The sequence below is a fragment of the Mobula birostris genome, chromosome 21, assembly GCF_030028105.1.
Source record: "Mobula birostris isolate sMobBir1 chromosome 21, sMobBir1.hap1, whole genome shotgun sequence".
Classification (NCBI taxonomy): Eukaryota; Metazoa; Chordata; class Chondrichthyes; order Myliobatiformes; family Myliobatidae; genus Mobula; species Mobula birostris.
The window spans coordinates 4,552,020-4,577,438 of NC_092390.1; the positions used below are offsets into that span (position 1 = coordinate 4,552,020).

The 25,419-nt window shown below is 42.3% G+C and overlaps 1 protein-coding gene across 1 annotated transcript in view; it reads right to left on the reverse strand.

The window, feature by feature from the left end:
- The window catches only part of LOC140185993 (VPS10 domain-containing receptor SorCS1-like), an 837,248-nt gene that overhangs the window by 179,023 nt on the left and 632,806 nt on the right, over positions 1–25,419 (reverse strand). Inside the window, exons 13-15 of the mRNA XM_072239817.1 lie at positions 24,624–24,715; positions 18,719–18,826; positions 6,841–6,958 (exon numbers count right to left, since the gene is read on the reverse strand). Coding sequence (XP_072095918.1) covers positions 6,841–6,958; positions 18,719–18,826; positions 24,624–24,715 — 318 coding nt within the window. The remainder of the gene's footprint in view (positions 1–6,840; positions 6,959–18,718; positions 18,827–24,623; positions 24,716–25,419) is intronic.

A 25,419-nucleotide genomic window follows, 5' to 3' on the forward strand; every position in this document is an offset into this window, starting at 1 on the left:
GTGCAATGCACTGCTGGCGGCGGTGGTGGAAGCGGATACAATAGGGCCTTTTAAGAGCCTCTTAGAAAGATACATGGTGCTTAGAAAAATATGGAGCTACGCACTAGGGAAATTCTAGGCAGTTGCTAGAGTAGGTTACATGGTTGGCACAACATTGTGTGGCAAAGGGCCTGTAAAGTGCTACAGATTTCTATGTTCTATTTATGTTCTAAATTAATTACAAATATAAAACACAAAATAATTGATTGCATAAGTATTCACTCCCCCTTAATATGACACACCAAATTATCACTGGTGCAGCCAATGGGTTTTAGAAGTCACATAATTAGTTAAATGGAGATCACCTGTGTGCAGTCAAGGTGTTTCAATTGATTGTAGTAAAATTACACCTGTATCTGGAAGGTCTAGCTGCTGGTGAGTCAGTATCCCGGCAAAAACCACGCCATGAAGACAATAGAACACTCCAAGCAACTCCGCAACAAGATTATTGAAAAGCACAAGTCAGGAGAAGAATACAAGAAAATTTCCAAGTCACTGAATATCCCTGGGAGTACAGTTAAGTCATCATCAAGAAAGGAAAGAAAATGGCACAGCTGTAAATCCTCCTAGAGCAGGCCATCCTCAAAAACTGAGTGACTGTGCATTTAGGGAACTAGTAAAGGAGGCCACCAAGAGACCTATGACATCTCTGGAGGAGTTACAAGCTTCAGTGGCTGAGATGGCAGAGACTGTGCATACAACAACTGTTAACAGGTGCTTCACCAGTTACAGCTTTATGGGAAAATGGCAAAAAGAAAGTTGCTGTTGAAAAAAACTCTCATGAAATCGCAACTAGAGTTTGCCAGAGGGCATATGGGAGACACTGAAGTCAGCTGGAAGAAGGTTCTATGGTCTAATGAAACTAAAATTGAGGTTTCTGACCATCAGACTAAATGCAATGTTTGGCATAAGCCAAACACTGTACATCATCATCAAAAACACACTATTCCTACCATGAAGCATGGTTGTGGCTGTATCATGCTGTGGGGATGCTTTACTGCAGCAGACCCTGGAAGACCCTTGTGAAGGTAGAGGGTAAAATGAATGCAGCAAAATACAGGGAAATCCTGGAGGAAAACCTGATGCAGTCTGCACAAGAACTGCAACTTGGGAGATTTTTTTTTCCCAGCAAGACAATGTATAGGCATCCGTTAGTCTCATGAGACCACGGATTTGCACTTTGGAAGGTTTCCAGGGTGCAGGCCTGGGCAAAGTTGTGGAAGACCAGCCAGTTGCCCATGCTGCAAGTCTCCCCCCTCCACGCCACCGATGTTGTCCAAGGGAAGGGCATTAGGACCCATACAGCTTGGCACTGGTGTCGTCGCAGGGCAATGTGTGGTTAAGTGCCTTGCTCAAGGATACATGCTGCCTCAGCCAAGGCTCGAACTAGTGACCTTCAAATCACTAGACGAGCGCCTTAACCGCTTGGCCACACACCAAGACAATGACATCAAGCATAAAGCCAAAGTTACCCAGGAATGGCTTAAAAACAACAAAGTTAATGTCCTAGAGTGGACAAGTCAGAGTCCTGAACTCAATCCAATTGAGAATTTGTGGCTGGACTTGAAACGGGCTGTTCCCTCATGATCCCCATGCAATCTGACAGAGCTTGAGCAGTTTTGTAAAGATGAATGGTATAAGATTGCAGTGTCCAGATTTGCAAAGCTAATAGAGACCTATCCACACACACTGAGTAATTGCTGCCAAAGGAGTATCTACTAAATACTGACTTGAAGAGGGTGAATACTTATGCAATCAATTGTTCTGTGTTTTATATTTGTAATTAATTTAGATCGCTTTGTAGAGGTCTGTTTTCACTTTGATACAAAATAGTCTTTTTTTTCTGTTGATTAGTGTCAAAAAAAGCCAAATTAAATCCACTGTGATTTAATGTTGTAGAACATGAAAACTTTGACGGGGGGAGTGAATACTTTTTATAGGTACTGCATTAGCAAGAGGATCTATATTCATCACTATCTATAGCAAATCTATACAGACAGTAACAACACTGATCTTTTACTCTAAAAGAGAAAGGCAGAAGTCTTAATTCCTCATTCTTTATCTTTTGAAAGTAGCTCAAGATTAACTTGCTAACTATTGGTTCATAATTGGGTAAGGTAATAGGTAAAAGTTGCCCTAGGGACGTTTGCAAACTGGAGTTAATCTAAAATACAGGTGGAGTATATGGAAATGGTTGTTCAAGTTCACCGCTAAACAATAGATGGCAAATCAGAAGTAATTCAAACCATGGAGGCACAGCGAATGTAGATGTTGGAATGTGGCGTAACGTGATAGAAGCTAGCCTCTGAACTTCACCTCTCACCTTCTCCTCCCTGGCTCAATCTGCCTGTTGCCCTTCTACACCCGCTTCTGCCTCTCAGTCCACCAATCACCTCTGGCCTTTTCCTCCCTGTTCCCCTCCTCCTCATTTCCTCCCTGTTCCCCTCCTCCTCATTTCCTCTCTGTTCCCCTCCTCCTCATTTCCTCTCTGTTCCCCTCCTCCTCATTTCCTCGCTGTTCCCCTCCTCCTCATTTCCTCCCTGTTCCCCTCCTCCTCATTTCCTCCCTGTTCCCCTCCTCCTCATTTCCTCCCTGTTCCCCTCCTCCTCATTTCCTCCCTGTTCCCCTCCTCCTCATTTCCTCTCTGTTCCCCTCCTCCTCATTTCCTCGCTGTTCCCCTCCTCCTCTTTGCCTCCCTGTTCCCCTCCTCCTCTTTGCCTCCCTGTTCCCCTTCTCCTCATTTCCTCCCTGTTCCCCTTCTCCTCATTTTCTCCCTCCATGATCTATGTCCTGACACCAAAACACTGACAAAAAATTCTTCCCCCATCCCACAGATGCTACTCAACCCACTGAGTTCCTAATTTACATCATGCCAACAGAATGTTTCACAAGTGAACACTTGGGATCAAAGGCATAAATAGTTCATTTGAGGGGGAGAAATGAGTGCAATATTATCTGGTCCAGTGTTTTAAAGGAACCAATGGCAGTTTACAGCATAGCCATTGGACTTGAACCTCATCATGCAAACCTTCATATGGTAACCAGAAATAATTTTACTACCAAAAGAGGCAAGCCTCCTGAAACATATAACACGGAGCTGACTTCAACACATCTCTTGCTCACCTAGGTTAGTATTTCAATTAATTGGTTTCTCATATTCAGCACCCAAAGATTCAAGGACTTATTCATGTGAGAACTTTCTGCCAAAGAGAGGGATTGAACTGACTACCACATGATTAAAAATCTAACCGCTCACCACTGTTTCTTCTTGGGTTGAAGGAAGCAACTAGTGAATGGCTGCTGGAAGATGTAATTTTGTGTCTGGCAGCATAACAACTTGCAGAGCAGTAGCTGAGTTACAGAAAGATAAGACATGGACAACAAATTTCCTCCTCCTGCTTGCAGTCCTTGATGTACTGAGGCATTGATCTCAGCCAAGCTGCAAAGGGGAGCCACATAAAAGACATTGGGAAGGAAAGAAAAATCAAAGCAAGTCCCACTTGCACTGCACATTCCTGCTGGCAGATTAAAGGACAGCGGCTCACAAGCTTGAAGAAGCAAGCTACCTGCTGATTACAGAGACATGGAGGAGCGGTGGTGGTGGTGGGGTGAGGGCAAAGGGTCAGGGTGGTGGGGAAGAGAGGGGAAACAGAAATACAGTGGCGTGTGCGGGAACTAAACCAACTAGCTTAACCCTTCCTACCTGCAGCTTGTTAGAAAAGGAAACACTGCAACGACGCTTCCCCAAAGTTAAATTGGAACATAAAATGGCTCATCTAGCCATTTTCTGAGCAGAACTCTCACAGTGGTCAACCCACTGACTTAAACTTAAATTAAAATAGTGCGGGCCATTCTCTGGTAACGAACAGGCTCTGTTTTAATGACATCCATAGGTCAATTTTGTTCTTAAATTGATTGGAAAATGCACCAAAATCACTCGATATGGCAACCACACCCTCACAATATAAGACATTAGGGCATTTGGGCCATTGAGTCTGCTCGCACACCCTTCAGAGTGACTGATGTTGAAGGCACACCACAGAAAGATGGTTGGGTGAGAGATGAGGGGATGAGGTGAGGTTGGGGTCTGAAGGGATTTGATCATGGTTGATCATTCAGCTCCATTCTCCAGCCTTCTCCCCATAACTTTTGACATTGTTACTAATCATGAAACAAATACATGAAATAATAAAATAGAACAATGTTAATAAATGGATCATAGGCACTTAAAACATAAGAAAGAACAGTTGTTTAAAGAGGAGAGGAAACTCGTTCTGTCACTATGGAGCGAACATATTTATGCACATTAGACAACTGAATTTAATTAATGGGAACTTGTTTACATACAGGAGTGTCCATAAGTTGGGTATATGCGACCTGGGAATGCCCTATAAATGGATTAAATCACACGTTGGTCTGACTGTTTATATCTGGACCTGAGAACTTTGTCTACACCAATTCTATAGTTTCCTGAACAACATTGTTGTTTAATTTCAGTGAAAAGCAATACTGTTAAAATATTTCAACATAGTGAGATTTGACCTTCAAGCTGTAGAATATTATATGTTGCTAGTACAAATGATTGGCCTTAACTCTGTGTTCCTGATAACCAGTCTGTGATTTTCCAGGGGCACTGAGCTCTATACCTCATAACAGTCTTGATGTAGTTGTGATTCAAAAAGCTGAGTTCCCCAGGGGAGGTGAGAGTGAACTCAGCAAGTCAAGCAGCATCTTTGAAGGAGAACAAACAGTCGGCATGTTAGGCTGAGACACTTCAGCTTGTCCACATACTAGAGATTCTGTGGATACTGGAAATCTTGAGCAACACACCCAAAATGCTGCAGGAGCACAGAAAGTGGGTCAGCACTGATGGAGGGGAATAAACAGTCAATGCTTTGGGTTGAGACCCTTTGACTGTATATTCACTTCACAGATGCTACCCGACTTGCTGAGTTCCTCCAGCATTTTGTGCATGTTGCTCTGTGTGTCAGATTAATTTGCTTCTCTTTCCCTAGATACAGCCTGGCCTGTTGAGCTTTCCCAGAAATGTATTTCTGTTGATTTTCTTGCTTTTACTCTGTAACTGCAGATTTTTTTTTTTGGTAGCGAGATGCTGTTTCAGTACAGAAGATATGTCAGGTGAATGGGCTCTGTGATGTGGAGCTATTTTAACAAGCAGTGAGCCTGACAGTGAGCTGAGCCGTCACCAGGCATAAAACAGGGAGACTTATTTGATTCAGGTTCAATTCTGTGTAGATTGAAGTCTACTGAAGCAGGCCCACTTTTGTGTATTGTCAAATTAGAACCATTGCAACAGGCTGTCTTCTGTGCCTTGTCTAAATAAAACTCATTCAATTTTATTCAGCAGGGATCTCCCCTGAATGCCAAGCTGCTGGTCAGTGATAACCCCTATTAAGTATTCCCCAGCTTCACCCTGTACACTGTGTCGACCAGATGTCACAATCCATGAGAGAAGGTAATTAGACGAGGAGTGTGAACTGTCAATTGGAAATTAATTATGTTAAGCCTCCAGGCAAAATATGTCATGGGAGACCCATTAAACCAATTCAAAGCAATTAGATCATGATGGGGGAGCTACGTTATTAGATTCTGTGGCCATTACATTCGGAAGAGTAGAGTCTCTAAGCTGTTTTCTCTGGCTTTTATTGAAGTCTCCAAGCAATGCAGGAAGACTTAATGACCTGGGAGCCACATAAATTGAGTCATCTGAAAGAGAAGGACTGGCTTTTGTTGGTACCAAAACACACACACCCTTCAGAGTGACTGATGTTGAAGGCACACCACAAAAAGATGGTTGGATGAGAGATGAGGGGATGAGGTGAGGATAGGGTCTGAAGGGAGCAGGAAAAGAAGTTGGCAGTGAATTGGAAATGAGCAGGGGTTGTTGGAGAGGAGGGGGATTGGAGGGGATGAAGTCTGAGGAGGAGGAGGAGGGACAAGGTGTCACGTGGAAGGATGAGTGGGGAGTAAGAAATGATGTCAGCTTGAGGAAAGTGAGGTGCGGAAGTGATGGAGCTGGAGTTCGGACAGACGAGATGGGAGGGGAGTTTAAAAGATAAGATGATTAGCTTTATTTGTCACATAAACATTGAAACATTTAAACCAGGAATTCCCAACCTGGGGTCTATGGACACCTCAGTTAATGGTTGGGGTCCATGGCATAAAAAGGTTAGGAACCCCTGATTTAAGCATACAGTGAAATATGTTATTTCCATCAAATCAAATCATCGAGGGTTGTGCTGGCCAGCCTGCAAGTGTCGGATTCAACGTAGCACGCCAGCAACATACTAATCCTAACTCTAACCGTATGACTTGGGAACATAGGAGGAAACCGCAGCTCCCAGCAGAAACCCAAGCAGTAATGGCGAGAATGTATAAACTCCTTACGGGCAGAAGTAGAAATTGAACCCCGATCAGTGATCACCGGCACTGTAAAGGCATGCACTAACCTCTGTGCTGCTGTGCCACATGGGGTTGATAGGGTAGAAGAGATGGGTCAATAAGATGGTGGGAAGGGAGTAATGTGCATCTGGGATAAGGTAGGTGTGCAGAGGGGCGGATGGTAGGAACGAGTGGGTGGTGGAGAGGGTGACAAAAAGCTGGTGTTGGTAAAGGGATAAGGAAGTAGGTAAGATGTGAATTCTGGGGAGGGAAATTTAGGGAAAGTGAGGTAAGAAAGTGGTATGGGAAAGTGAGAAGAAAGAGGGGAATGGGAGATGGAGAGAGAAATGAAGGTAGAGTTGGGGTGGGAGGAAGATGGAAGATGATTTCATCACTCACCTGAGTATGCAGCTTCCAGTCCTGGAAATCATTTTCCACACACCTCCGACTGAAGATGGACCTGTAGTCCACTTTAACCAGCTGCCAATCAGAGCGGTGGCTGAGGTGACCAAATACACTGCCAAAGACAAAATGGAGAAAAAGGGCCAATGTGAATCCATGCTAATAAGACTTGCTCTTGCTTTGATCACATTCACACAATAATTCTTCTCCAAAAACCAAAGACCATGCACCAGCATCATTGTACACAGCAAGATCCTGGGAAAGAAATGTCGTGAATGAAAAGGTCCAGGAGAATAATTTTAACTGTGATGGCCACACCTTTAGAAATCCACAGTTATTGACTGCTGGTGTTATTTTCCTCCTGAGGGTTACTTCCACTGAATTCAATATGTTTTGTAACTGATGGGTGACTTATTTTTTTGGGGGGGGTGTTGAATTGTTGGGCAGAACAGTCATTGATTATTAGCTGGATGCTAATGAGAGAAGATGCCTCAGATTAAGAATTGAATTGAATTGAACATACATGAGGAGTAAAAATCTTTACGTTACATCTCCGTCTAAATGTGCCCGCAATGTGCAACTTATAGTAATTTGTAATAAATAGTATGTACAACAGGACAGTTAGTACAATTGTATCAGCGTGAATTAATCAGTCTGATGGCCTGGTGGAAGAAGCTGCCCCAGAGCCTGTTGGTCCAGGCTTTTATGCTGCGGTACCATTTCCCTGATGGTAGGAACTGGAACAGTTTGTGGTTGGGGTGACTAGTGTCCCCAATAATCCTTCAGGCCCTATTTACACACCTGTCTCTGTAAATGTCCTGAATAACGGGAAGTTCTCATCTACAGATGCACTGGGCTGTCCACACCACTCTCTGCAGAGTCCTGCGATTGAGGAAAGTACAGTTCCCATACCAGGTAGTGATGCAGCCAGTCAGGATGCTCTCAGCTGTGCCCCTGTAGAAAGTCCTTAGGATCTGAGGACTCATGCCAAACTTTTTCAACCGTCTGAGATGAAAGAGGCGCTGTTGTGCTTTTTTCACCACATAGTCGGTATGTACAGACCATGTGAGGTCCTCAGTGATGCGTATGCCAAGGAACTCAAAGCTGTTCACCCTCTCAACCCCAGATCCAATGATGTCAATAGGGGTTAGTCTGTCTCCATTCCTCCTGTAGTCCACAACCAGCTCCTTTGTTTTTGTGACATTGAGGGAGAGGTTGTTTTCTTGACACCACTGTGTCAGAGAGATGACTTCTTCCCTGTAGGCCACCTCGTTATTGCTTGAGATAAGGCCAATCAATGTAGTGTCGTCGGTAAATTTAATTAGCAAATTGGAGCTGTGGGTGGCGACACAGTCATGGGTATACAGAGGGTAAAGGGGGGGCTTAGGAGGCAGCCCTGAGGGGCACCTGTGTTGAGGATCAGAGGGGCAGAGGTGAGAGAGCCCACTCTTAGCACCTGTCGGCTATCTGGCACAAGGCAGGCTGAAGGCTGAGGTCTCTGAGCCTGGGGTGAATTATGGTGTTGAATGCTGCACTGTAGTCCAAGAACAGCAATCTCACATAAGCATCTTTTTTTTTCAGACGTGTAAGGACGGTGTGTAGAGCTGTGGCTATTGTGTCATCTGTCGAGCAGTTTTGTCAGTAAGCAATTTGTAGGTGGTCCAGTGTGGGTGATAGCAATGCTGCAGATGTAGTCCTTAACTAGCCTCTCAAAGCATTTGCTTATTAGTGAGGTGAGTGTGACAGGACGCCGGTAGTACAGACATGTTAAGCCTTGTTTTAAAAGCAGCCCACTCTGTTTTGATTGCATAGAATGTAGTAAAGTACAGCACAGTATCAGGCCTTTGTTCCTAACAAAATGTCAAATTAAACCTATTCTCTTCTACCTGTAGGTACAAGAGATTCCGCAGATGCAGGAAATCCAGAGTAACACAGACAAAATGCTGGAGGAACTCAGCAGGGCTGTTTGCATCTATGGAAAGGAATAAAAAGTCAAAATTTTTTGGCCAAGACCCTTCTTCAGGACTGCAAAGAAAGTGGGAAGGAGCAAGAATAAGAAGGTGGGGGATGGAAAGGAATGAAAGCTAGAAGGTGACTGGTGAAGCTACGTGAGGTGGAAAGTGGGTGGGTGTGGGAGGGGTACAAGTGAAAAGCTGGGAGGTGATAGGTGGAAAAGTTAAAGGGACGAAGAAGAAGTGAAGGGGTGGGATGGAAATAAGCATGGGAAATGGAAGAAGAGAGAAGGGGGAAGGTGGAGAAATTGCCAGACATTAAAGAAATCAATGTTCATGCTGACAGGTTGAAGACTACGCAGACGGAATATGAAGTGTTGCTGCTCCAGACTGACAGTGGCATTATCTTAGCAGCAAAGGAAGCCATGGACTAACTTTTCCTGGAAATTGGGTTTGGGCACTGGGAGATTCTGCATGTTGTGGACAGAGTGAAGGTGCTCAACAAAGTGCCCCCCCCCCAATCTACGTCGGGTCTCACTGATGTGTAGGAGGCTCCCACCATCCCTCCCCTCAGATCTCCCTCCTGACACTTATCACTGGAAGCAGAAGTGCTGCTCCTGTCCGTTCACCTCCTCCCTGACACCATTTAGAGACCCAGACAGCAGGTAGGGATGGGGCAGAAGCCTCACTGAAAAATTTGTGGTGGGGACATGGAAGGAACACAAGCTATCAGGAAGTAGGCCTTTCCCTTTCTAGGCATGATGAAGGCTCTTGGTCCTAAACATTGACTAGTCATTCCCTTCCTGCCTGGCCTGCTGTGTTTCGCTAATAATTTGTGTGTGTTGCTCTTGATTTCCAGCATCTGCAGAATCTCCTGTGTCTCCGGGTGAAACAACTGGACAAATGTTTATGAAAGAAGACAAACTAATTTAAGAGCCATCTGAGAGAAAGTATCTATAGTCAAGTTGGAGCAGACATTTGGAAATATTTGTTTGGGTATGGTGGCAGCATCAGTGACATGGTGGGATGAAACAAGAGTTAGCGGGGGTACCAGTCTTCATCAACTGAAACCACAATGAATGCAATAGGCAACTGTCTGAGCCATTTGGTATCCGTATTGTTTAAGTGCCAGACAGGATTATTATTAGATGTTAAACCAGATTAGCCAGGTACCAGGCTTGTTCAGTTGAGTGTCAGTCTGACTTAACTGGATACTTGCCTGAGTTATTGGATGCCAACTAGATGAGTGTTCCATCTGGGACAGTTGAATGTGGGTCAGGGATGGTTAGAAGTAGACTGGGTTACTTGGGCACTAGACTGGGTTTGTCTCAGTGCCAGTCACCATTAACTGGATGCCAGTCCAGGTTAGTTGGATGTTGAACTAAATTAGTGCTCTTCCATTCTGGGTTGATTGGATGCAGGAAGAAATTTATTGGGTTCCACTGTAGGCCAGCTCTGTGCTAGACTAGTGAGCTGGTTGTTAATCTGTGTTATTAGGGTGTCAGTGTAGCCTGTGGTTTTGGTTAGGTACTAGTCAGGATTGGCTGGCCTGTCTCAATTAGTTAGTCTAAAACTGGACTAGATGGATGGCATCTTAAATAACATGTGTGCCAGACTGTGTTAGTTGAGTACTGGACTGGGTTAGTTGGATATCCAAGTGTTTAGTTGGATCCAGTACTGGTTTTGTTCTGTGAGAGACCTGTTCAGCTGAGAACTGGACTGGGTTAGCTGGATGCCACCCTGAGTTAGTTGAATTTCAGAGTAGATTACAAAATCTAGACGAGATTAAAATGATCTTTATTTGTCACATATAGATTGAAACAAAGGTTGTTTATATCCGTGAACATTTTGCTGGACAGTCTGCAAGCACCATCGCAGGGCCAACATAGCATGCACACTACTCATAAACCCTACCCTGCACATCGTTTTGGACTGTGGGAGGAAGTGGGAACACCCGAAGGAAACCCACATGGTCACAGGGAGAACGTACAAAGTCCTTATAGACGGGTGGGAATTGAACTGCATTCTTACAGCCAATGCTGTAAAACATTACTTTCACTGCTACACTACTGTGACCCAATATGTTAATCAGATTGGTATTCATATTGGTTTATTATTGTCAAGAACCAACGTACAAAGAAAAACTTGTCTTGCATACTGTTCATGCAGAACAAATTATTGCTAGGTTAATTGGTTGCCAGATTGAGTTAATTGGTTGCCAACGTGTGTCAGTTGAGTGTCAGGCTGAAATAGATGGATGCCCATCTGTTTTGCCCAGTTGAAGTGGGAGCCAATTCAGAAGGGTTAAAATGCAAGAGTGCTAGGACCATCACGTTATCTCTTTACATCTAAGTTAATTGTCTGTGTTTCAGATATCCTGCACAAGCATAGAAATGAACATTACTAATTAAAAATGTGAAACATGCAGGAGTGTATTGTCAGATCAGTATTATTTTCAAATCAGTATTATTTCTAAGCAGAGATGTGATTAAAATAAATGGATTAGAGTAACCATTAATAGAATAGCAATTGGAAAGTGTAGGAAGTGTTGGAATTGTATCAAATTGTTCTTTGAATTAGACTTTGAAATAAGCAGCAACATAAACCCTAGGCAGTGTTTCAACCCAGTGACTGTGAGACCTCAGGCTGATTGGTAAGTGGATGATTTGCCAAAGTACGTGCATTGGTTGAGACATCAAAAAATAATTAAGTGCTATTCGATCTTAAGAAAACTTCTTCAACCTGGCCTACATCTCAAATTGGCCTAAACTGATTAATTGGGGCTTATTAATTACCTCCAAGTTCCTTCAGTGAGTTGGGAGGCTGTGGATGTATGTAAGCTCATCTATCAAGAACCTATTTTGTGTGGGAACAGGTTTAGGACCAGTTATAATCTCTGACCCACCGGGCTGTTGACCAGAGGGGACAAACTTCACTCAATCTTTGCACATTGGTTGTTGTCAGTCCTGTTGGGTGTGGCCTTTCATTGATTTATTTGTGTTTCTTATATTTGCTGTGATTGTCCACAAGGGAAGAATTGTATCTGGTGACATATATGTACATTGATAATAAATTTACTTTAAACAATGAACTCAGTCTCAATCACTGCCATTTCTTACATAACCAAACACAAGAAAAAAAAACAGTAAATTATTCTAGTTTTAGCTGTGGACTTTTAACGTTTCCCTTTGAGCTTTTCAAGGATCTGCAACCTGTTGACATTTGCCTCAGCTACTGAAGAATAGAAGGTAGGTACAAAGTATAGTCAGAGGCACAAGAAGTTGCTGATTATTTAGTCCAGTTGATTTCCTAGTTTGCACTTGGACATCACTCTGTAAATAACCTGTGTAAACAGCTTAAGAGTTGTTTCACCAAGAAGTCTGCTGGCCTGCTGCCCACTTTATGGCATGTCACTGGGAGAACCCCAGCAGCAATGCATCCCCGATAAACGAAGTCTCAAATAGGAGGCAATAATGTGAGCAACTTTGAAATAGGTTCTCTCATATTTTGATCATCAAGGAGAAGGTACAGGAGGCTGCAGACACGCACTCAACCTGTTTGGAACCCATTCTACACCTCCACCATCACATTTCTACTGGACAATGAACCAACTCAGGAACACTACCTCAGTATTTTTGCTCTCAAGTGGCACCTATTTTTAAATTTAATTTATATATATATATAATACCCTGGTTAAGATTTCTACTGCTATGCTATGAGGTAGTTAATATCAGCATTTTTCTGTAAAAGCAGTGTGCCATGTTGGAAAGTGTGTTTTGGCTTCGGCTAAAGATAAGGACAATGTTGTCCAACTTGAGAATGTGAGCCAGCCAATCAGGTTTGTGGTATGTGAGAGAAGGTTCCAGAGAGTTGCAGGGTAATGTTTTCTGAAGGACAGAATTGGGTTTGGGGCTTTTAGCGGGAGCTGCGGAGAAGGGAAGATGCCACAGAATGCCATTGGAAAGGAAGTCTCCATTGTACAAAGTGTTTTGTGCTAATGAATGGATCCAAGGAGGAAGGGCCAATACTCCTGAGGAAGAGGCCGTTGATTCGAGATAGATTTCGGGAGAAATTCGGAATGTGGTGTATGCTTTCACTCAGACCTTGGGTCCAGTGCATGAGCAAAGACAACTCCAGGATGAGCTCCAACTTTACGTGCAAGTTGGATTGGTTTAACTGTAATGGGCCCTTTTATTTTGTTGTCTTTTCTCTTTCCTATTATCTATTGCAAAAGGCTGAAATGTGTGTTTCTTCATAAGTTTATGCGGTGTGCGATCTGTTATTTTTTGCCGACCAACAATCGTGTATGGGCAGTATTTACACGGTATTGGCTCAAATTGAGGATTCTGTAATTGAAACATCGTGATGTTCCTGTTTGGTTGAACCCCAAATCATACCGACCCTAGACTTACATTGTTTGTGAAAGGTGGCCTTCTCACCACAGTCACATGGCTGCCAGCAGAACCTGCTAATGAGCCAAGTTTGCATACGAGCCCGGTGAGAGGGTTACATATCCATATTTCTTTTTGTAATTTATGGCATTTTTATGTATTGCACTATAATACTGATGCAAAACAACAAATTTCACGATATGCCAGTTCAGTGATATTAAATCTAATTCTGATTCTGATTCTGAACGTGCATAGTCTTTTCAACTTTCCCGATCTGAATTGCAGGGAAGGAAAGATAATCAGAGAGACACACTGAATGAATAATGTAGTGCTGGGTATCCGCATGGTTTGTTCTGGGAGGGCTGTGCAATTACTACACATCATTCGTACAGACTGAGCCGTGTACGCTTGTGTTATAAAACCTAGATAAAAATATCCCCCAAGCTTAAGATACAAAGAGCAATTGGTGGAGATGTAGAAGAGGCCAGTTGCCCATTTTACACTGTCACACATAGTCAAGATCAGCCTCAAGCAATTTGAGGAACCGTAAGCTGCTGCAGAGAAGTGTCCAATTTGGTCTAAAAATCTGTCAGTATTTTCCAACTGGTGATTGGTTTGACTGTCTCTGTTCAGTGGGTGGCAAGAACTGGGCATTCAGTCCAACAGTGTTAGTGAAAAGTGGTTCTAGGAATATCAGAATAGGATTATACAGGAAGTGGGGAGCAAGCAAGATCAGGTCAGCACAGGCTTGAGGAGTTCTTGCAGTTAATTTCCTCTCACCTTTACTGGTCAGTGCAGGTTCCACTTCTGCTATTTTGAAGCTATTTCTTTAGCTGTAAAGGCTAATAGGCTGCTTTGAACTGCAGCACGAGCCCACACCAAAGCTGAAGTAGCAAAAATAAAGGCAGTGTATGCTAAGCACGAAGCTGAAATGCTAATTGAAAAAGCTTGTATAAGCACTGAGAAAGCACGTAGAGACTAGGAGAAAGTTCATGTTGAAGCTACAGAGTGTGCTCAAGAACAAGCATGAAGCTGAGTCTGCCTTAGCAGAGACAAAGGTGAATGAAGCAGCAGCTGACCATGGATACAAGTCTAATGCAATATCATTGCTCAAGATGATGAAATCAAAGCAGCAAAGATAGGAACCAGCTTCCCATCATGCTTCATACCAAATCTTTACCCAGCCTTCCTCCTGAACTTGCATCCTCTGCTTCAGATATAACCCCAAAGAAAGACAAATCTTCATTTAAGGTACAAATTGAGAAGTGCCCAAAGTCATCCAGCTTGGAAACACATTGGTGCTCACCACTTAAGAGCAGACAAGGGCTGAACACGGCACCTTTCATCCTTTCAATGGAATTGAATTGAATTGAACTGAACTGAACTGAACTGAACTGAATTGAATTGAATTGAACTGAACTGAATTGAATTGAATTGACTTTATTACGTGCATCCTTCATATACATGAGGAGAAAAAATCTTTATGTTACGTCTCTGTCTAAGTGTGCAGTGTGTAATTTATAATAATTTGTAATAAATGGTATGTACAACAGGACAGTCAATATAACGTAGAAATACAATTGTATCAGTATGACTTAATCAGTCTGATGGCCTGGTGGAAGAAACTGTTCTGGAGCCTGTTGGTCCTGGCTTTTATGCTGTGGTATCGTTTCCTAGATGGTAGCAGCTGGAACATTTGTGGTTGGGGTGATTCGGGTCCCAGTGATCCTTTGGGCCTTATTTACACACATTTTTGTAAATGTCCTGAATAGCGGGAAGTTCACATCTACAGATGCGCTAGGCTGTCCACACCACTCTCTGCAGAGTCCTGCAAATGAGGGAAGTACAGTTCCCATACCAGGCAGTGATACAGCCAGTCAGGATGCTCTCAATTGTGCCCCTGTAGAAAGTTCTTAGGATTTGGGGGCCCATGCCAAACTTCTTCAAGCATCTGAGGTGAAAGAGTTGTGCTTTTTCTCACCACACAGCCGGTATGAACAAACCATGTGAGATCCTTGGTGATGTGTATGCCGAGGAACTTAAAGCTGTTCACCCTCTCAACCCCAGATCCATTGATGCCAATAGGGGTTAGCCCGTCTCCATTCCTCCTGTAATCCACAACCATCTCTTATGTTTTTGCGACATTGACGGAGAGGTTGTTTACTTGAGGGAGGGGTTGCATCAAGGTGATGACTTCTCTGTAGGCTCCCTCGTTATTATTTAAGATTAGGCCAATCAATGTATTATCGTGCAGAACTAACTGCTCATCCCTCTCTTGCTGTCCCAGCTGTGATGATAAATCACCGTTGGACAATGGTTTGAATGATATGCTGAGTCTGGACAGAGAAGCCCTGGGGCAGAGTTAATCCAAATGTGGGCAAGACTGTCATGTGGAGAGTCCGGTGAGAGTAGCAAGGGAACTGGAGAAGCAGTAACAATATATTGCAGTATACAGATGGGCACTCAGTGCAGCAAACACCAGTGGCCTCCAGGGAACTGAGCTAAGAACTATTGACAGCTCAGAAGATGTAGACGCAGATACAGCTGTAAATTGAGGGCAGCACCCTGGGCTGTTGGTTCAGTATACCTGCAGCAGAGCACGGCGGGAGGCCAATTGAGCATCCTTCAGCTTCTTCCCCATGCATTCTAAGGACATGTTCTGGAACACAGAAGTTGCCAGAAGTAGAGCCAGTGGATTTGTCATGGGGACAATGGGAGGGGAGATTGGCTTGCTCCTGTGAGCTCTCATTGAGTGTGACCAGATTACCAACAACAGGGATGAAATCCCATCTCCTGAAGCTGCACATGCCATTCACTCTATGCCATTCACTCTATACCATTCACATCACTGACAAGATGCCAGACTTGTCCCTTCTGCTGAGATTCTTCCCTTGCTTGCCAGAGACATCATCCATGCATATTATTTGTTTATTGATTGATTGGTTGAGATGCCACACCACCTAGCAACCCTCGATTTAACCCTGGTCTAATCACAGGACAATTTACAATGACCAATTAACCTATCAACTGGAATGTCTTTGGACGGTGGGAAGAAACCAGAGCACCCAGAGGAAACACACAGTCATGGGGAGAAAGCACAAACTCCCTAGAGACAGCAGCAGGAATTGAATCCAGGCGACTGGTACTGTAAAGCATGGTGATAAACACTACACCAGAATGCTGCCCTGTGGACAGCACAATGATCATCATGATGCACCTCATGACCAAAGACTAGATCTGGGTTGGGTCATAGTGGGTGAAGGCTGGCTTGCTTGTGCTCATCAGCCCACAGTCTGCGAATTTAAGACTAATGTCCTGGAGAACTGGCATTTCATACCCTGTGAGAGTAGTACTGTATTTACATGAAGAGAAGGCTGGAGGAGTAGCCAAAGACAGCCTTAGCAGTGTCTGGCACATTTATCAGCAACCTCTCAGCACAGAGCAACTGAATCGGGGAAAGGTTAGAATCCTTCTTGTTGTTCAAAGACAGGGTTTTGCAGAGGATGTACAATGCATCACAAAGCAGGGACCTCTTCCAATCCAAAGTTACTTTAGTGAACTCTGTCCCTTTCTTGACTCTGGTGGGCTACGGTGGGTTGGAGAATGTATTAATAAAGCACAACTCACATTAGAGGTACATACCTTACTCAGTTGTCAGTCTGGGTTAGCACTGGTCTACCCATCAGACATTCCCACACCACTCTGCTCATCCAACATTACCACGGGGAAGTACATCATTAAAGATGTCGTTTTTGAAGTGAGAACGGTTAAAGACTGCGCAGTAATACTGTTTCAAGACTTGTCTCTGAGACTGTCAATTCTTTTGCCAAAGACTTCATGAAATGAATATTTGACTTTTAGTTTCAGTAATTAAGTTTGATATCATGGATGTCAGGTGGATGTTCATTTTGTATACAGTTCATTTTGTACAAACATCACTTCCTGTTTGTAAGCTGTGTTTTACATCATTTCCTGTGTGGGTTAATTTGGATTTCAATTCAAAGCACACATGGTAGAAAGACATCCATCTCCATTGACTCTTTTCATCTCTATCTCCATTTGCCCTTGAAACAGCAGTATCATTTCACAAAGTTTTCTCATTAAAATCCCTGAGGAAAGCTTCCGGCTCAGGTGATTTTTGAGAAGGGTTTAACTCTCTGCCCAGCTTTGTATGCAATGCACTCCAAATGCAGTAGAAGTAATATTTGAGTAATATTGTAAATATGTTGCTTAATTAAGCATTCTTTATTGTTTACATAATTCATTATGGGTTCTATGTAAAAGTATGTGAATGGCATACATTATCACACAACCAGGTTAGAACTGCACACCTCACTAAAAGTAAATAAAAAGTAGACATGTTATTCCCAGGTCAGTGTTTTTCTTTTTCTATTAGTTGTCTGGTTTGTAGACAAAATTTAACAGATTGAGTAGACAGCCAGAATGCTTTGCCCAGGGCTGAACTGGATAGCATGAACTTAAGGTGAGAAGGTGTAATTTCAAAGAAGATGTGGCAAAAGCGTAATGGGTGTTGGGGTGGTCATGGAGGCAAATACAATAGAAGCACTTAGGTAGACACATAAATAAGAGGAAAATGAAGGGATACGAACCTGAGTAGGCAGAACAGGCTCATTTACAGTACAACATAGATACAGGTCCTCTGGTCCAACCAGTCCATGTTAACCTCAGTGCCCACCAAGGTAGTTCCCAATTTCCTGTGTTCAGCACTTATTCTCGCCTCTCCGTGCACACATCCAATAGTGGCACTGTAGTCCAGTGGCTATCATAATGTTTTACAGAGCCAGCAATAGCAATTGGGTTTCAATTCCAACTGCAGTCTGTAAGGAGTTTGCACATTCTCCCCATGGTCGTGTGGTTTTCCTCTGAGTGCTCTGATCTCCTCCCACATTTCAAACATGTATGGGTTAGGGTTAGGATAAGTAAGTCGTGGACATGTTATGTTGGTGCTGGAAGGGTGGGGCCCCAGCACATCCTCGGACTGTATTGATCGTTGATGCCAGCAATGCATTTCACTGTTAGGTTTCAATGTACACATGACAAATAGAACTAGTCTTTCTTAAATGATACTATTGTACCTGCCTCAACTACTCTATTCAGCAGGTCATTCCTATACTCAGCACCCTCTGTGTTTAGTAGGCGTTTAATTACTATTTTAGTTAGTTCAGCAGATCACTGTGGGCCAAAAGGTCCGAACATGTGCTGTATCGTTCTATGTTTCATGTTCTTTGTTCCCCTACATCATGACAGTTCAAAAGCATTTTCTAATATCCTTTGAGAAGCACTGCAGCATATCGCCAGTCGATCATGGGTTATGGAATTAATTTAGCAAGTGTGATATGACACCCTAATTCAACAATGTAGCACCCACCCTCTGTCAACAGATGACACATATCAAAGCACCTCATTCTTTATTCTTTCACTGCAGACCCAAATGATAAAACAATGGTCATTTAAAAAATTAATTTCCAATAGCTTAAGATGGCATTAGTGAAGTAAAATATCTCTACTCACGTCATTACCAGAGTTTCCTCTCCAGGTTCACCCAGAACTCCATCTACGAAGAGAGGAACTGAGGTGAAGCTGTATTTACTCCAGGATCTCCCTTCATCAAAGCTCAGCCTAGTTAAAACAATCAAATAATGACAGGAGTGTTATGCAGGCATAGTAATGGTGCGAGCAAAAAGCCTTGAGTGCATCAAATGAATTAGGTTTAACTTATTACATGCTAAGTGGATAGCTTATCAATAGCTTTATGATTGACTAAATTTTAAAAAGAGGTTCAGCTCTGATAGGACCTCCTGTCATCACCATAGAAACCGTAGCCTACCCATGAAAGCAGTACGCCGATGAGAGTTGGCAGTGCAGGATTTAGACCTGTTAGGTATTCTAGATTTGCATAAAGATTCATTCATTGAAAAGCAAGACACACGCAAAATTCAAGAGGAACTCAGCAGGTCAGTCAGCATCTATGGAAATGAATAAACATTCGGCGTTTCGGGCTGATCAGTCAATCTGATCAATCTTTCGAGTTAGCTCCTCCACTAGCTCTCTCTATCAATTAACTCAGTCATTGAAATGCACTCCAAATACTTGAAACAACTTTTAATAATCCTATATCCATTGTAAATACATGTTGGTATTTAGGTAATTATGAACATTTTATTCCACATCCATACGTTAATCTCTAACATTTTTACATAGTTCTTTTAATAAGCACTACCTCACTATTTTTGAATTATTTTTGCACTACTTATCTAATATATATACTTCTTATTGTAATTTATCATTTTTTTCCTGTCTTGCACTATACTGCTGCCACAACATAACACATTTCATGGTATATGTCAGTGATATTAAACCTGTTTCTGATTCATTCTATATCATATTTGAGTGTTACTGTTTGGTGTTGCATACCATACCAACATACTACTGCAAATTCTTCATACATGTAAATATATATGGTGAATAAAATTGACCCTGATCCTCAAAACAGCTGTTTTGATGTGCCAGACCCTTAAAAGGTAAACAGTTCCATATTTTTATTCAGGAGTGAAATTAATTTCAATCTTTTTACAAATGAAATGGATTGTTTACAGGTGCTTAGAAACTGTTTGAAGCTGCGGGGATGGCCTGAAAGGATGAGATAAATTGTTGAAAGAGCTTCATCGAATGGTATCCAGTTACCTATCACAAATAAATCTCAAACTGCAGTGCAGAAAAAAATCACCCAGAAGTTCAGGTGAAGAAGGATTTTTGCACCACCTGCTCATACCGCACAGCTGTCAACCTGAATCCTAGCAATGACAGCTTGGCTCTGCAAAGAGAAAGCTCAGACGGCCAGTGTAACTGTCAACAACCATGCAGTTTTAAACAAGGCTTAAAGCACAAGCACAAAGGGTGAATACTCTTCCATTCTTAATGGAAGAAGAGAGCAAAAGAACCTCCTTAGTTAAGGAGTTTGCCATACAACCCTTTGCAGGGATGTTCGCATTGCGGTTACACTACTAATACTAGTGCCAGATTATTGACACAGAGGCCTAGATGAACAATGTGCTCAATATCTCACCATGACAAAATGGAAATTTTTGTAAGTTAATTACTCAAAGAAGAAAATGGAATCCACTGTCGTATCCAAGAAAGTATTTAATTGTCACAAAATCCCTTCCCTTGAAAGGAAGGGAACCTGATCACATTACCTGATCAGGCCTGTATGTAAATCCAATCCCACTGCCCTCTGAATGACTATAAAACCATAAGACATAGGATCAGAATTAGGCCATTCAGCCCATCGAATTACTCCACCATTCCATCACGCCCGATTCATTATCCCTCTCAACCCCGTTCTCCTACCTTCTCCCCGAAACCTTTGATGAACTAATTAATCAAGAACCCATCAAACTCCATTTTACATGACTTAGCTTCTGCAACCGTCAGTGGCAATGAATTCCAAAGATTCAGCATTTTCTACCTGAAGAAATGCCTCCTTAGCTCTGTTCTCAAGGAACATCCCTGTATTCTGAAGTGGTGCCCTCTGAGACTCCCCCACTACAGGAAACATCCCCTCCACATCCAGCTTAGTAGTATAGCAAGACAACCAGCTCCAATAAGAGCGATGGGCAACAAATGCTGGACTGGTCAGTGTGAGAGATACATTCCACAAACATTGAAAAATGACTTTAGCTGATTTGTACACCATTTGCTTTTCCTCTTGCTGTTATCTGGATATGTCTTTCTCAAACCTCAGATTTGAAATAAGTCATTAGAAAATAGAGAACAAGACATCTCGGGTGGAATTGGATAAAGCTTGGCAGAGCAGATGGACCTTTGAGGGAGACAAAATGGTGATGTCAGGTGTTTGTGAGGGGGCTCCAGAGAGAAGGGTGGAACAGAGTAAATGCTCTGCCTTTTGTGGGTTGTGAAGCAAATGAAACATGGGTCACGGGGAAAGGAGGACGTACTACAGCTAGTTTCAGGAGTGGTAGTGGAGGTTATGTAGAGCTGGAAAGATAGACCTGGATGAAATTGTAAGAAAACAAAGCAAGGGTGAGATATTTCTCACCAACGCTCTCTGGGACTGGCTGCTAATGTTCATCAGAGCTGCACTACTAATTGAAGCTCTGGAATAAAATCTGTGCAGATTGAAATCATTTAAATGTACAGCATGGAAACAAGGCCTTTCAGCCCAACTCATCCATGCTATCCAGTGGGCTCCCAGCTGTACCAGTGCTGACCTAGTGGTATTCTCATCTAAAATTTGGCATGACGTCATCTGCTGTGGCAGACTGGATGCAGATCTGCTCTATCCATAGGCTCAGAATTGTACAGGAGACTGAGCTTACAGTCAACAGATGCAGACTCAAATATAGTACCATGCTTGAAGATGCAGCATGGTATGGTAGAATAGCAAGTGGTTAGCGCCTTGCTTTATAGCACCAGCAGCAAGATCAGGGTTCAATTCCTGCTGCTGTCTGCAAGGAGTTTGTATGTTCTCCCCATGACTGTGTGGGTTTCCTCTGGGTGCTCCAGTTTCCTTCCACATTCCAAAGACGTATGGGTTAGGGTTAGTGAGTAGTGGGTAAGTTTTGTTGGCCCTGGAAGCATGGCAATATTTGCAGGCTGCCTAGCACAATTCTTGATGATTCAACTTGATGCAAATTATGCATTTCACTGAATGTTTTGATGTGCCAAATAAAGTCTCTCCTTCTCCCTCTCAAACACAGTATCTGAATTATTCTTGGCCAAGAGTGAAAGACGGTTATCTGGACTCGTGGCTCGGAGACAAGTTGATGACTAGATGACCCATGTCCTGTGTCTAACTTGCCAGGTCCTGCATGGTTGGTTGAACGTGAATACCAAAATAGAGAAAGGCATAGCATATGTATTTGTAAGGGGCATATACGAAAGACATGCTTCAATCTGGCATTTCTTGCAAAGCAGGGAACTCTCTGCAGAGACAGAACCCACCCAGTAACTGAGGGTCAGTTCTGGAAATAACTTGCACAACCTTAATCACTACCTCATCTTAGCAACACTATGACTACATTGATCACTTTTCCCTACAATGGATGTCTTTTCTCTAATTATATTCTTTCTTGGAAAAGAACTGTAAAATTATGCATAAATTGCATTTGTTTTCCTGTGAATGCTGCTTATTTGGTGCTATATAGCTGTGATGCTGCTGAAAGTAAGATTTTCATTGCAGCTGTGCATACATGCATTTGCATATATGACAAGTAAAGAGTGGCCATTTGATTTGAATAGATCTGACAGACTTCAGGCTCACTGTGAATCGAGTTAAAGACTAGAATTCCCCACAGGTTCCACTCTGCATTGATCCGGTCAAAACTCCATCAGCTTTCAATTTGTAACCCTGTTATCAGATAGAGGGTTAGGTTGAGGCTATGATTAAAAGAGTCCATCTAGCAATTGGCATGGGTGGAATCGCTCGAGTTGTCATTCTATCAGCCACCTCGCAGCGAATGCAGACGGAAGCAATGAAGCAAGCCTTTGATCGTGTTTTAAATATTTATTCTAGGCTGTGAATGGCATTGAGCAGTCTAGTGTTTATTTCTTATCCGTCACTGCCCTGAGAAGCTGGGAATGATCCACCACCTTATCCATTTGGTGAAGGTGGTCCCACGGTGTGCCAGATAGCATCATAAGGTGGGCACTGGGAAGAATGCTGGTTCAAACGTAGACAACTCGGTGGGAGGGGGGGTGTGCTCTCATCCTAATTTGGCTTTCAAATTGCAACTAAACTGAAAGGAAGTAAACAGAGAATTTTGAGATTTGATTTGCATTGGTTCTTCCAAAACTCCTTATTTTCTCCTTCTCAAATTACCATTCAAAACTCCTGATGTTTTTGTATTATTCCATTGAAGGCAATAGTCTTCATTTTGAAAACAAAATGCATTGGGCTAATCAAATAATATAGCATGTCTAGAGTTGTTGATTGTGGATGAATTTATCTTTGTGGATCTATTTAAAAACTTCTGTATGGCAAAATTTATGTCAAATATAGATTGTGGATCAAGAAACACTTCTTCCCCAGGAGTAACAAAACTTTAGGAAGAGAAGGCCAACTCCATTGAGTGATAGTCAGTGTTAGTAGATTATGAGAAAAGATACAAGTATATTTCTGGGACTCAAGGACCCGAGTAACAGGGATGAGGACAGGCTAGGGCTTTGGAGTAACACATGAGGCACACAATAGGGCTGGCTGCATTTATGGAGGGAAATGGACAGTTGATGTTTCTGATTGAGACCTTTTATCTATATGTTTGAACCAGCATTCTTCCCAGTGCCCACCTTATGATGCTATCTGGCACACCGTGGGTCCACCTTCACCATATAGATAAGGTGGTGGATCATTCCCAGCTTCTCAGGGGAGTTGGACTTTAAAGACAAGAATTTTATTTGCTGGAGCATAGGAGTTTGATGCTTTGTGAACCTTACAGAGGTATATAAAATCAGCAGTGGCAACAATTGGGAATCAAAAACTAAACAGCATAGGCTTAAAGTGAGAGTGGAAAAAAATAAAGGGCATCTGAAGGCAACTTCTTCATATACAGGTTACTACATATGTGGAACGAGCTGCCAGAGGAAGTGGATGAGGCAGATATAATAACAACATTTAAGAGGCAGATGGACAGGTAAATGTGTAGAAGGTGCTTAGAAAAATATGGATCAAATATAAGTAAGTGGGTCTGGCTTAGATGACCATCTTGACTGGCATATGCGAGTTGTTTCTGTACTGACTTTATGACTTCTGTAAGGCTTTTGTGAAAAGAGACACAATTGGTTTCTAAACACAATGTAATGCTTTGCAAATCACAAATGAAGATGCAAGTTGGAACAAAACAGTCAGATTTAGTGCAATATCACTGTATTATTCTCCATCACAATTCTATTTAAAAGACCACAAGCATTTTGAAAATAATTTTTATTCCAGTTACTCCCTCCATTTTTTGAGAAGGATACTTGCAGCTTTACTCCAAACAAAATACTACAATGTGTTTCCTGTTTATTGGACAGAGATGGAAACCAGAAAGCAGAAAGACAATCCAACTTGGACAAGATGTAACTGATGGAGTTTAGAAGCAATGGAGTGTATGAATGGGGCACTTGTAAATTGTGTTCAAAGTTGGGGATACTGGAAGTAGATGATATGGATATGGGCAGGACAGGATCCTGGGGATCCATAAGGATCTGAGTGCAGACAATAATGTGGGAAATGGGACATCAGCACAAATCCTGTTAGTGGGAACAAAGAGTGAGCGGTTTTAGAGTATGGGAGAATTGGGTATGGAATCATATTACAAGTAAGAAAGCAAAGCTGTGCACAGTTCTCTAAATATGATCTCACTAAGGCCATATATAATTGCAGATGAGCTGGGATGATAAAAGCTGCAATTACCACAGATGCCGGATTGGCTGCGGTGTGTGCTTAATGGCCACCAGTGCACCACCTTGATCCAGAAATAAAACGCTGTGCTCCTCTTCAAATATCTGGGTATTGGGAGGAAACACAGTGAGATTAATGTCAGTCAGGTAGAGATAGGAACATATGACAGACTCATCCATTAGCTTAAATTGAAGAAAAATAGATTAACAGCTTTAACAAATCAAATGAAAATTGTTATGTCAGCGCAATTGGAAAAATTTGTTTTACATCTCCTATACAACTTTAATAGTGAAGCTCAATGCACGTTAGAAATCCAAATACCAGAAAAACGTTACTGTTGGCCCAATACCATCAAAGCATGAACTCTGAAGGACTGTTTATAGAAATAATCTATTAGAGAAAGGCATATGGTAACTGAGGCAGTAGATACTACATTGAATAAAGCATTCATTAAACTGAAACATGTAATTGTGAAACAAAGTACTCCACTGAACTTTGACCTAACCACAAATGCCCATTGTTATGGAATTAATAACTGAAATATATGTATAACAAACTGAAAGGTTAAATGAATAGAGAGAACATAAATGTGAATATTGCTCCTTCACTGTAGTGAGCTGGGATGACAGATCCTCATCTAATGCAAAAAGAAAATTAAGAGATTGCCAATTTTGCCAATCCAGGTAGGTCCATTTATATGTTTTGTTTAATCCATGTTAGTGTTAAAATAAATATAATTTCTGTAAGAGAAAATTTTGGTGCATGTTTCTGTCTGGGCAAATTCAGGTTTATAATTCCCTCTCTAATA